Source organism: Oncorhynchus kisutch, linkage group LG7 (genome assembly GCF_002021735.2).
Source record: "Oncorhynchus kisutch isolate 150728-3 linkage group LG7, Okis_V2, whole genome shotgun sequence".
Taxonomy (NCBI): Eukaryota; Metazoa; Chordata; class Actinopteri; order Salmoniformes; family Salmonidae; genus Oncorhynchus; species Oncorhynchus kisutch.
In genome coordinates this window covers 12,977,621-12,991,488 of record NC_034180.2, presented here as the reverse complement: position 1 = coordinate 12,991,488, position 13,868 = coordinate 12,977,621, and the positions used below count along the sequence as shown (strand labels likewise).

The window sequence follows — 13,868 nt, the reverse complement described above, 5'->3', positions numbered from 1 at the left end:
ATGGTTCCACGGTGTGCATTGCCCCAGAGTATGCCGATTTGGCAATCGCTTTCAGTAAAAAGAAAGCGACTAAATTACCACCTTATCGACCGGGAAGGGAATGTACGAACGCTGCGCTTCCCAAGAGTCATGTGTACCCATTGTCCCAGGAGGAGACGTTGGCGATGGAGACATATGTCACGGAGTCGCTGGGACAGGGGTACATTCGGCCCTCCATCTCACCCGTCTCCTCAAGTTTCTTTTTTGTGAAGAAAAAGGAGGGAGGTTTGTGTCCGTGTGTTGATTATTGAGGTCTAAACGCCATCACAGTGGGGTATAGTTACCCACTACCTCTCATCGCTACAGCGGTGGAATCATTTCACGGAGCGCAGTTCTTCACAAAACTGGATCTCAGGAGCGCGTATAGTCTGGTGCGTATTTGGAAGGGAGATGAGTGGAAAACCGCATTTAGTACCACATCGGGCCACTATGAGTACCTCGTCATGCCGTATGGGTTAAAGAATGCTCCAGCCGTTTTTCAATCCTTTGTAGACGAGATTCTCAGGGACCTGTGGGGGCAGAGAGTGGTTGTTTATATCGATGACATTCTGATCTACTCAGCCACTCACACCGCGCATGTGTCTCTGGTACGCAAGGTGCTTGGTAGACTGCTGGAGCATGACCTATACGTCAAGGCTGAGAAATGCGTGTTCTCTAAACCCAGGAAGGAGACGGCTCGTTATCGCATTTCCACCTCGGGGGTGGTGATGGAGTGTGACCGCATTAGGGCCGTGCGTAATTGGCCGACTCCGACCACGGTAAAAGAGGTGCAGCGGTTTTGGGGTTTTGCCAACTACTACCAGAGGTTTATCCGGGGTTTTGGCCAGGTAGCGGCTCCCATGATCTCACTGCTGAAGGGGGGCCCGGTGCGGTTGCAGTGGTCAGCAGAGGCGGACAGAGCTTTCAACAGGTTGAAGGCGCTGTTCATGGATGCACCCGTGTTTGCGCATCCGGACCCCTCTCTAGCATTCATTGTGGAGGTGGACGCCTCCGAGGCTGGGGTGGGTGCCGTGCTATCACAGCGCTTGGGTACGCCACCAAAACTCCGCCACTGCGCTTTCTTCTCAAGGAAGCTCAGCCCAGCGGAGCGTAACTATGATGTGGGGGACCGGGAGTTGCTGGCGGTGGTCAGGGCTCTGAAGGTGTGGAGACACTGGCTTGAGGGGGCTAAGCACCCCTTTCTCATCTGGACCGACCACAAGAATCTGGAGTATATTCGGGCAGCTAGGAGACTGAACCCACATCAGGCAAGGTGGGCCATGTTCTTCACCCGGTTTACATTGTCTTATAGACCGGGCTCCCAGAACGTAAAGGCTGACGCACTGTCCCGCCTTTACGACACAGAGGATAGGTCCACCGAACCTACTCCCATCCTTCCCGCCTCGAGGCTGATAGCACCCATACCGGGAGGTGGACTCTGACATCGAGCGTGCATTACGGGCGGAACCCGCGCCTCCTCAGTGTCCGGCGGGGTGAAGGTACGTGCCGCTTGGTGTTCGGGACCAACTGATTCGGTGGGCTCACGTCCTACCCTCCTCGGGTCACCCTGGGGTGGGGAGCCTTCAGGGGAGGTATTGGTGGCCCACCTTGGCTAGGGACGTTAAGGTTTATGTCTCCTCCTGTTCGGTGTGCGCCCAGAGTAAGGCTCCTAGGCACCTTCCTGGAGGGAAGTTACAACCCCTCCCCGTTCCACAACGGCCACGGTCGCATCTATCCGTAGATTTCCTGACCGATCTCCCCCATCTCAGGGGAACACCATGGTTCCGGTGATTGTGGATCGGTTCTCTAAGTCCTGCCGTCTCCTCCGGCTGCCCGGTATCCCTACAACCTTACAGACTGCGGAGGCATTATTCACCCACGTCTTTCGCACTACAGGGTGCCGGAGGACATCGTTTCTGATCGAGGCCAATTCACGTCCCGAGTATGGAGGGCGTTCATGGAGCGTTTGGGGGTCTCGGTCAGCCTGACCTCCGATTACCACCCCGAGAGTAATGGGCAGGTGGAGAGAGTGAACCAGGAGGTGGGTAGGTTTCTGCGGTCGTATTGCCAGGATCGGCCAGGGGAGTGGGCGAGATACATTCCCTGGGTTGAAATGGCCCAGAACTCACTACGCCACTCCTCTACTAATGTGTCCCCTTTTCAGTGTGTGTTGGGGTACCAGCCGGTCCTGGCACCATGGCATCCGAGCCAGACCGAGGCTCCTGCGGTGGAGGAATGGGTACAGCGCTCAAGGAGACCTGGAGGGCCGTCCAGGAATCTCTCCAACAAGCGCCTTGTCGCGCCAGTGAGAGATTTTCTCCGTAGCTGTTGACTCTCTGGTCTTGTAGCGTAGAAAGAGAAGTTTGTTTTTGAGCTCTCCAGTCTCCATTCACTAAAGATATTATGATGACAGGCTGCTCATAACTTAGGAGGAAACCTCCCGAGATGACGTCACTGCCGGTTCGTCATGCATTAGTCTTCCTCATTGGGTCAAAAGACCGTAGAAATAACAACAAAAATTGTTTGGGAGTTTTCCAATCTAAATACACTAACGTTAGCTAGCTAGCCTGGTAGCATTGTTAGCTATCATGAGACCGCTGATTTGCAATGAATTCATGGGCAGGAAACAAATAGACTTAATACAGATATAATCTAAACATTTGGCTATTCAAAACCAAAAATAATGAAAATATTCCAACAAAAAAACATGTATGAATTAAATATTTACAAAATGTGCAGGAGCTCTCTGCCTAGGCGACCTCACAGCAAAATGTCACTCACCGAACCAAATGACGATATGTACCTTTTCTTTATATAAAAAGGGATTGTGTACCCTTCTGAAAAAAGGATGTGTACCTTTCTGCAGGTGTTCAACCCTGAGGGGGAGTTTCTTCTGAAGTTTGGTTCCAACGGGGAGGGGAACGGCCAGTTCAACGCCCCTACGGGGGTAGCGGTAGACGTCAATGGCAACATCATCGTGGCAGACTGGGGCAATAGCAGGATACAGGTGAGGCCAAAGAGCATGGAAGTGAGACCAAGGTCAGGGAAGTGGGAGACCTTGTTTAGGTGTTAACTAAACTGTAAATGAGAAAAAAGAATGCACTTTAAAGTATAATTTTATTATCAAATATTTTGATTAGATGTATTATATTTGCATCTGGAGTAGTCAGTTAAATTTGGAATGCCACTAATCTCTCTCAGGTGTTTGATGGCAGTGGTTCATTCCTCTCCTACATCAACACATCGGCAGACCCTCTCTACGGTCCCCAGGGCCTGGCCCTCACCTCCGATGGCTACGTGGTGGTGGCTGACACTGGGAACCACTGCTTCAAAGTCTACCGTTACCTGCAGTAGCCCTCGCACACTTAGTGTACACACACACACAGAAAGACTTGCACACACACACCATCCTCAGTACAGAGTAAATGGGTAGATTTGCACTCATCCACTTCCCCCACTAATTCAATCCCGCCATCCATCACCGTGTCATACAGAATGGCACTCTCTAACCTTTCACCCTGACGTGTGCCTCTGTAGCCTCCTTCGTGACCTCTGACCTTTAAGCTTGTCCTCCACTGACCCGCTGGAGTTCACAAGAGCAACCCGTATTTCCTCAGAAACCTTTTTGACTGTAGGCCATGAGGAAGAGGAAGAAGAGAAGGAGAATTGGTGATGTGATGTAGGTGGGAGGGAGGGACTATGATTGAGATCTCCGTGGATTGGAGGATGGAGATTTATTTGACTAGTTTCTGTCCGTGCCCCTAATGTGATATACAGAAGTAGTAGGGTGAAGTGCCCCTAGATGCTGGTCTTGGGTCAGTTTAGCATTTTGCCCACCAATAGTTTAGGTTAGGATTGGTGGAGTGGAAGCTGATCCTAGATCTGAACTTAGGGGAAACTTCACCCCAGAGCTGATATACATCCCTTTTGTTAAAGTTTCCCTTGTTGGGATGATGAGAAATGATAACTGGGTATCATGGTTAGGTTGGACCAATTCTTCCTTTCGTTATTTATTGTTGTGACGTGGCACTTGATATAAAACTGGAAATTAAGGTTTATCATGCAAGTATGGAGGTTGTTGCTAATATTAGTCGACAGTCAATGTGTATGGAAGTGAGATTGAAAGGAAGTAAAACATTTTAATAAAGTTCCCGGACAAAAATATATGTCTCATTCCCCAATTTTAATGAATTAGATTGTTTCACTTTCTTGGCATCCCATGATTATTATTTGGCATCAATGATCACCACAAAGTAATCTCCGGCTAAAGTAGCTTCAAGTCTAATGTTCTCAGTGAAAATGAGTTCTCTACCTACCTCACCTGTTCAATTTCATACATATAGGACCTAAAATATATCAGGATATTTTTAAATCATGGTATTTATAACAAGTGCATGCAACGCTGTCCAAAAACCGTTCCACAAACATTTGTAAATCATTCACCAACATCTGTTTGTCAAAGATTGCAGACATCTGCAGGAAGCTATCTAAGTTTGGTATCAGACATTTTGTGACACTGCCCAATTGTTACATTCTGCTTAGGAGATAGTTCTTCGCGGGAGTGCTTTTTTCAATCTACACACCACCACTTGATATTTACATATATTACATATATTTACAATAAGGAATTCACATACTGCTCAATGTATGATATAGTATCTTATCTCCTCTAGTCCAGTGGTTTTACACTTCTTCTCTTCCACAATAATAACAGACTAGGTATTGTTGCTCAATGCAAAAGAGTGCGTGTGTGCGCACACGCACGTGTGGTGTAAAATACAATAAGTGACTCTTTGATACTACTTATGATGGCTCAAAGCATTCTGGGATGTTTAGTTCACTTTCAATGAGTCCTGGAAATTAAAAATGTAGTTATACATGTGGTATTCTTGCTACTCTGCACTGTAGGTCATTGTAGAGCTTTTAGAAACAATGACAATATTGAAACTGATATTACGAAACCTGTCATCTCTTACCTCCCGTGCCCTTTTGTCTGTTGCCACAACTATTGATAGTACTCAGGTGTAGTATTCTGAAACTGTAGCTGACACTGTAATAGTTTATCTAAAAAACATACAATGGCTTAACAGACGAGCTGTAATCTGTGTGAATAAACTGCACTCTGTTCAAATGGGTAATTCGCCTACATCTTAATAGGTTCAGCCTTAAAAAAATGCTCTCCTTGTCTTTTTCTTCTTCATGCGTCTGTTTTGATCAATTTAGATTATAAAGCACTTGACTCAATTCATTACTTTCAAGTACATAGTTTCAGGCAGCCATTTTGTATTTGTGCTTAAGTTTTTTGTTGTCCTCGTGAATGTTGATACCCTGATGGCAAATGGAAGAAGTGCCCAAATTCTGTATGTTTAGCTCTTAGTAATGCAGCAAGTGTGATATGCAATTTGAACATTTTTGTACAGAAACTACATTTTAGTGGCACTACAATGACTGTGCTGTTCCATTCCACCCCCAAAATGTGTATGTAAAACATTTTTGAAAATGGTGTATTGTTGCAAGTGTTATGAATGTCATACATTCCAACTTTACACAACACCCTGTTAAAGATTGCAGTGTTATGCCCTTCCACTGTATCCGAATATTCATATTTAAAGTCAGATTTCCCAAAGCCCTAATATGCTTGCAGTGTGTGAAAACATTTCCTCAAGTTTGACCATTCGATAATTTATGTTTATTTGCTCTTTGTGTACAGCACAGAAATAAAGTATTGCATTCCTGAACTAAGTGTTCTGTGAATCCACTTCTATGAATGAGAAAGAAATAGCCTGTAGATGAGAAACTTCAATGAAGAAACACTTATGTAATCAAGAAGGCATCAATAACCAACAAAGCTATTTCTGTAGACTTTTCTTGCAACCTCTGGTAAAATCTTGTCCAGTCGGAAGAATCCTAACCTTTTATTTATATTCCATCTACACACTCCTGGTACAAAGACACCTTGCTATTACTTTAGAGCAGTGGTTCCCAAACTTTTTATAGTCCCATACCCACTTCACACATTCAACCTCCAGTTCCAGCACCAGGGTTCAGCGCACTCTCTTTTTTTTGCCATCATTGTAAGCCTGCGACACACACTACACATTTATTAAACATAAGAATGAGTGAGTTGTCGTCACAACCTGGCTCGTGGGAAGTGACAAAGAGCTCTTTTAGGACCAGGGCACAAATAATAATAATCAATATTTTTTTATCTTTATTTAACCATCTTACATATAAAACCTTATTTGTTCATTGAAAATGGTGAACTCACCACATTGTTAGGGCGGAGACATGAGCATCTCATCATTATATACACATCTTTGAAACAATTTTGATCTTGAAAGATTTAATTGAGGACTGCTTCTTCTGGGGAGTACCAATATAGCCGAACGGTGGCTTCAAAGCCTATCATTGGCCAATACATAGCAACAGCAATCCAGGGTTTATATACATCATTGGCAGTGGTGAAGTGCAGGGTGACCCAAACTTGGTCCTGGTGCATGTTTTGATTTTTGCCCTACCACAACACTATCTATCTGATTCAAATAATCAAAGCTTGATGATGAGTTGGTAATTTCAATCAGCTGTGTAGTGCAAGGGGAAAAAAACCAAATGTGCACCCAGGGGGGTCCCGGGACAGAGCTTGGGAAACACTGGGTAGTGGAGGGTCAACTCACCTTTTGTTAACACCATGCCATTTTTTTTTTTACATCAAACCGGACAAGCCCGTGTGCATTGTATGCGCGAGCCTTGCAAAATATATTTACGCAGACACAGATCAACGAGCGTCTGCGTTGCCAGGCGCTAATAGGCTGACCACACCGCTCGCGTGGCAAAATACATTTAGAACTCTATGTTATTCAATTATTGCACCACACTGCTCGTGCACGTCAACGAGCGTCTGCGTTGCCAAGGGCTAAAAATTTAAGTCCTTTCTATTTCTGACGCAGATCGCGGTGCAACTCCTGCCTTTCCCATCTCCTCATTGGTTTATAGAAGCAGGTACCCAAGTGCCATCTCCTCATTGGTTATACCCACGTGGGTGATTGAAAGACGAACTGTGTTGCCCGTCGGTGTAGTAATACTATGAAAGTTTAGATGTCAATCACCATATAAGTTTAAAGATGAAAACGCCTGGAAGGAGAAGAGATGACTAGAAACGATTCGGTTGACCGGTTTATGTGTGGATTAATTGTCGGAGTAGAGGACCTTGTGCATTTCAGGTAAAATAACTCAATATGTATATCCCAGGACAGATTAGCTAGCAACAGCAAGCTAGCTAAATAGGACAAATTAGCTAGCAACTGCAAGCATACTAGCTAAATTGCCATAAATGTTTAATGCTTTTCGACCTGTTCCCAAATTAATTCAGAGTTTGTTTTGATATTTTATCCTGCGTGTCATGATAGAGTTTGGTGTAGGGAGACAAAATAAATGTATGCACAATGGCGCACGCCCGCAGACGGTTTGGGTTCTGGTGTAACAGGCTGACCACACCGCTGGTGTCGCGTGCGCGATGCAAAATAAATTTAGAAATCGGTTATTCAATTATTGCACCCACACTGCTGGCGCACGTCTGCGTTGCAAGAGCCGGCATAGAAATCAATTCTATTTCTGACGCAGATAGCGCTACAAGTCCTGCCTCTCCCATCTCCTCATTGGTTTATGCAGGTACCCACGTGCCATTTTCTCATTGGTTATACCCAAGTGGGTGACTGAAAGACGAGGTCAGAGGCCGTAATGCGCCTAATTTATGAAAGTTGCCAATCGCAATATAAAGTCAAGAGAAGAAAAAGCCTGGAAGGAAGAGAGATGACTACAAACGATTCGGTTGACAGTTTTGTGTGGATTAATTGTCGGAGTAGAGGACCTTGTGCATTTCAGGTAAAATAACTCAATATGTATATCCCAGGACAAATTAGCAAAAGCAAGCTGTCTATCTAAATAGGACAAATTAGCTAGCTAAATTGCCATAATGTTTAATGCTTTTCGACCTGTCCCCAAATTAATATAATTGTTTGAGTTTGTTTTGATATTTCAACATGTGAGATCGCGTTTGGTGTGGGGGACAAAATCAATTTGCGCACTTGGGCATAGCACCCACCTTTTGCAGGAAATGCATTGAAAGAATGCGATCAGTTTACTCGCCACCTTTTTTCCCCACCACTACATCACTGATCATAACCATAGTCAGTCCCTCCAGGATTTCGCAACAATTTTGGTAATTTCTGCAGCCAAAAATGCTTCATTTTGGCTGCAGTTTTTCTGAATTTAATTGAGCTATTTTAAAAATTGTATGTGAATTTTTTCACGTTAATTTCACAACAAAAGTCACATGTGATTTTAAGCAGAATACATCATACAAAAACAATTAGAAACATCTATCGTGCTCGATTCGGTTTATTTTCCTGAACAAACAGCTCTGTCATAATCCATTCACACACCTCTCCATCAGGCTTGGGGCTTGCTATCAACACGAGATGCACCTCCAATTCCTACTGACTCTCTCTCTTAAAAAACCAAAATAGATTCAAAGCTGATCAATCACTTTCAATTTGAGGATCGATATTTCTTTCAAATAAGTTGTCTTCAAAATTCTTGATTGTGATTTTTCTTTTTTTTCTGAAAGGGTCGTAAGGGAGATAAAGAACAGAACACGGAAAAATAGAGTTGTGGTTGATTGTTATTACATATCTAAAAAAATCCAGAAAGATTGTGCCTTCGTGATCCCTATTAAATTTTAGAGTTTAAAACGGCAATGGTGACAAATTGCACTCAGCGCCTTGAGCAACGCTCTCCATTGACAGACTGGGGAGAGCAGAGTGCCGACCACTCTCTAAAGCCAAGGTTTAGCGGAGTAAAAGTTTGAGGAAAACGCCACTCACCTTGATTCTTTCAGCGTTTGCCAGTCTTCCCTGCTACCACTTCAGTCATGGTGATCTGCCGCTGCTGTGGGAACTGTTCTAACATTCTCATATGCTTTGCTGATTTGAAGTGACTGTTGATTGTCGACTTTCTCTACTTTCCTCTCTACTTTCCAAAAACATTTGGAAATTGTTTTGCACTGTCGTTTAGCTGTTATTTTTGTTGGTAAATGAGATTGATTTCTGTTCATTGTCAGCCAACAATAATCACCCATCTTCGCCGTGAATACGCTGACAGGCCAGGGGGAAAAACTTTGTTGACGTGTGGTTGGATTGGGCCATTTTTCACGGTAACAGTGCAGTAATTGGTCAAAATTACGAACTCGCTTTTGATTGGACCCTTTTATGCGCGGGCAGTGCGGGAATTGGTCAAAATTGCAAGCTCTCGCATATGCGCGGTTTGGTTGATTTTTGCTGTAGCTCTCCTAAACTGACAACAGATGGCGCCAGGGTATGAGAGGTGAGTTTAATATCCCGTTCCCCCTTCCCTTGTTGACAACCCTTGAACTACCGCGGGAAACTCATTGCTTGCACTGTATCACTGAAGCCGGAGAAACTCAGTCCGTCAAAGTTATTTACATTGCAAAATGGTAAGTTAGTTAGACCTTTTTACAGTCAACACCCTTGCTCCCAGTCAACTGCACACTGGCTAAATGGCATAGCTAGATAGCCCGTTGAAGAAGCTTTGGTTGAACTCTAGCTAAGTATAACTTGCTAGCACACATACCTAACTCGAACTAGCACATATGCTAGCTTGGCATGTCTCTTTGCAACAAACAAAAAAAATGACTATGTTATGTGGTTGGCGTTTATTTATGTTCACATGCTCCTTCGAGCTTGTCTGCCTGTGTATAAATAAGCCGCTTGCCACCGCCCCTCAGCGACAGTCTGCAAAGCTTCATTGCCACTAATATATCAAGTGGCGCATTATGTTTTAAACGGGGGGTAGAGTTACACATCGCCGTGTACCTCTAAAATGTTGTTATACTGTGTAGGGCTCAGTATTGACATGATTGGTTAACTGTAGGTGGGGACCGGAGGTCCAGTATAAACCAAACTCACTTAACAACTTCCTGTGCAATAGCTTGGCTCCGCTAAGCGCAAGAAGTATGAAAATCCTGAAGTCTGCATAGGTAGCATCTCACTAAATGCTGAATGGCCGCTTCAGACGTCGGATGCAAGGACTGACCATTCATGAGATAAACATAGTTTTATCCATGTTTTAAGGCTAGAGATATTATTTTTAAAGTTATTTGTGGTTATGATGGGGTATGACAGTTGAACTTAGATCATGAGGCATTTTACAAGTTAAATTCTTCAAGAATCAATGTATGAATTTTGAAAGTCAATGTATGTACCAATTACAGATTGCCACATTATAATTGACTTATTTTGTTTCTTCTGTATTTTTGTCTTGCAGTCAAAAAAAAGGTCTCAGTCTTGAGGAGAAGAGGACTCGCATGATGGAGATTTTCTTCGAGACAGTGAGTTAAAAGGGTAGTTCACCAAAATGACATATTGGTGTCTTTGCTAATCGGTTCCATAACGTGAATGGGATTTGTGCCACAAATGCTTAAACGTTAGCATGTGGAAACAGTACCAGGGGAAACTAAACCAAAGCATGAATTGCTAGGGACCCCAAGGGGTGCACGTTTCTGTTTTGCCCTAGCGCTACACAGCTGAGTAAAATAATCAACCAATCATCAATCTTTGATCATTTGAATTAGTTGTGTAGTGTTACGGCAAAATTGCTGGCCTGCAGGGTAAGGAAACCAATGTAGCTTTGGTGAACTCTCCCTTTAATAATTTGACACTTAAGTGTATTTCATAACACAAATGCCATTTCACTTCAAGCTGTGTATGGAGGTCCAAGAGTGTCCATGGAGAGTAGCAAGATTGTGGGAGCTTTGAGTCAGTTGTTGAAACCGAGGACTGGTTCCGTGTCGCAGTTAGAAAGCTGCCGCGGATGCCAGGATTGGCTATGACACCTGAGCTAAAGTAAACAGACCAAACATAGCACCTTGAGCGTGCCTCCATCTCTCTCTCTCTCACACACACACACACACACACACATTGTCTCTCCCTCTAGTGTGAAACAACCTCGGACATGTTGGGACAGGGAACTTGGTTTCTAAGCTGGGGTTAACCAGTAGAAGAGGTTTTCAGGACGATGCATGCTGTATTGCTGATTCAGACTTAAGTTGGGGGTTTGAATAGCGGGACCTGGGTTACTGCGATTTCCCACCAAAACCAACTCCCTTTTCCCTGGATAAATAACTGCTAGAAACCGGAAGTCTGCAGTTTGACAAGTCACACTCTTACTGCTCGCTTAAAGGTTTAAAACCATAGAAATACAATCAATTTAGGTGTAAAGCATACTTAATCACGTTTGATCATGAGTTATAGGCCTATACTGGTTTTTGATATCCTTTAACGTTTTCCATGCCCTCTTTGATTTGAAGCAAAACCAATAAATGTCAGTTTTCACTGTCTTTCCAAGAAACAACAAACTACAATCTAAGCTAGATGCCCTCAATCTCATACAAATTATCAAGGAACCTACCAGGTACAACCCCAAATCTGTAAATATGGGCACCCTGATAGATATCATCCTGACCAAATGGCCCTCTAAATACACCTCTGCTGTTTTCAACCAGGATCTCAGCGATCTCTGCCTCATTGCCTGCGTCCGTTATGGGTCCGCTGTCAAACGACCACCCCTCATCACTGTCAAACGCTCCCTAAAACACTTCAGCGAACAGGCCTTCCTAATCGACTTGGCCCAGGTATCCTGGAAGGATATTGACCTCATCCCGTCAATAGAGAATGCCTGGTTGTTCTTTAAAAGTGCCTTCCTCACCATCTTAAATAAGCATGCCCCTTTTCAAAAAATGTTGAACTAAGAACAGATACAGCCCTTGGTTCACTCCAGACCTGACTGCCCTGACCAGCACAAAACATCCTGTGGCACACTCTACTAGCTTCGAATAGTCCCTGCGATATGAAACTTTTCAGGGAAGTCAGGAATAAATATACACAGTCAGTTAGGAAAGCAAAGGCTAGCTTTTTCAAACAGAAATTTGCATCCTGCAGCACTAATTCCAAAATGTTTTGGGACACTAAAGTCCATGGCGAATAAGAGCACCTCCTCTCAGCTGCCCACTGCACTGAGGCTACGAAACACTGTCACCACCGATAAATCCACTATAATCGAGAATTTCAATAAGTGCATCTCCACGGCTGGCCACGCTTTCCACCTGGCTACCCCAAACCCGGCCAACAGCTCTGCACCCCCCGCAGCAACTGGCCCAAGCCCCTCCACCGCTTCTCCTTCACCCAAATCCAGACAGCTGATGTTCTGAAAGAGCTTCAAAATCTGGATCCCTACAAATCAGTTGGGCTAGACAATCTGGACCTTCTCGTCCTAAAATTATCCACCGCCATTGTTGCAACCCCTATTACTAGTCTGTTCAACCTCTCTTATCGTCTGAGATTCCTAAAGATTGGAAAGCGGCTGCGGTCAACCCCATCTTTAAATGGGGAGACATTCTATACTCAAACTGTTAGACCTATATCCATCCTGCCCTGCCTTTCTAAAGTCTTTGAAAGCCAAGTGAACAAATAGATCACCGACCATTTCGAATCCCACCAAACCTTCTCCGGTTTCTGAGCTGGTCACGGGTGCACCTCAGCGACGCTCAAGGTCCTAAACGATATCATAACCACCATCGATTAAAAAAAAAAATAACAGTACTGTGAAGCCTTCTTCATCGGCCCGGCCAAGGCTTTCGACTCTGTCAATCACCGTATTCTTATCGGCAGACTCAACAGCCGTGGTTTCTCTAATGAATGCCTCGCCTGGTTCACTAACTACTTCCCTGACCGAGTCCAGTGTGTCAAATCGGATTGCCTGTTGTACGGACTTCTGGCAATCTCTATGGGGGTGCCACAGGGTTCAATTCTCGGGCCAACTCTTTTCTCTGTATATATCAATGCTGTCGCTCTTGCTGCGGGTGATTCTTTGATCCATCTCTACGCAGACGACACCATTCTGTATACATCTGGCCTTTCTTTGGACACTGGGTTAACAAACCTCCAAACGAGCTTCAATGCCATACAACACTCCTTCCGTGGCCTACAACTGCTCTTAAGCGCTAAGAAAACTAAATGCATGCTCTTCAACCGAACGCTAACCGTACCCACCCACCCGCCTAGCATCACTGCTCTGGAAGGTTCTGACTTAGAATATGTGAACAACTACAAATACCTAGGTGACTGGCTAGACTAAACCATCCTTCCAGACTCATATTAAGCATCTCCAATCCAAAGTTAAATCTAGAATCGCCTTCCTATTTCGGAACAAAGCCTCCTTCATTCATGCTGCTAAACTTACCCTAGTAAAACTGACTATCCTACCGATCCTCGACTTCGGCGATGTCATTTACAAAATAGCCTCCAACACTCTACTCAGCAAATTGGATGCAGTCTATCACAGTGCCATCTGTTTTGTCACCAAAGCCCCATATACTACCCACCATTGCGACCTGTATGCTCTTGTTGGCTGGTCCTCGCTACATTTTCGTTGCCCACTGGCTCCAGGTCATCTATAAGTCTTTGCTAGGTAAAGCCCCACCTTATCTCAGCACACTGGTCACCATAGGAGCACCCACCCGTAGCACGTGCTTCAGCAGGTATATTTCACTGGTCATCCCCAAAGTCAACACCTCCTTTGTCTGCATTTCCTTCCAGTTCTCTGCAGCCAATGACCAGAAATAAGTGTTTCAGCTTAAGGACATAGAGAAAATCGTCCCCAAGACTAAAGGAATAAGTGAGTAATGATTAATTGAGGTTGCACCAGATGGATCGTTTTACAAGTGAAACCTGGGACAATTTATTTTCTATATAAAATAAAACTCAGCATAAAAAAAA

At 44.3% G+C, this 13,868-nt stretch overlaps 1 protein-coding gene and 1 pseudogene across 4 annotated transcripts in view; both read left to right on the top strand.

Annotated features, from left to right (window-relative positions):
• The window catches only part of LOC109894789 (tripartite motif-containing protein 2-like), a 30,000-nt pseudogene extending 24,311 nt beyond the window's left edge, over positions 1–5,689 (top strand).
• Positions 5,690–8,800: 3,111 nt separating this feature from the next.
• The window catches only part of LOC109894198 (meiotic nuclear division protein 1 homolog), a 32,893-nt gene continuing 27,825 nt past the window's right edge, over positions 8,801–13,868 (top strand). Inside the window, exons 1-3 of one of the 4 annotated variants that reach the window (XM_020487485.2) lie at positions 9,429–9,529; positions 10,360–10,423; positions 13,689–13,767. Coding sequence is in view for 1 of the 4 variants with exons in the window: in XM_020487486.2 (XP_020343075.1) it covers positions 9,380–9,399; positions 10,360–10,423 (84 nt within the window). In the remaining 3 variants the exon portion in view is untranslated. Of the gene's footprint in view, positions 9,530–10,359; positions 10,424–13,688; positions 13,768–13,868 lie in introns of all 4 variants that reach the window. The other 3 variants (XM_020487486.2, XM_031828500.1, XM_020487484.2) reach the window with 3 other exon arrangements.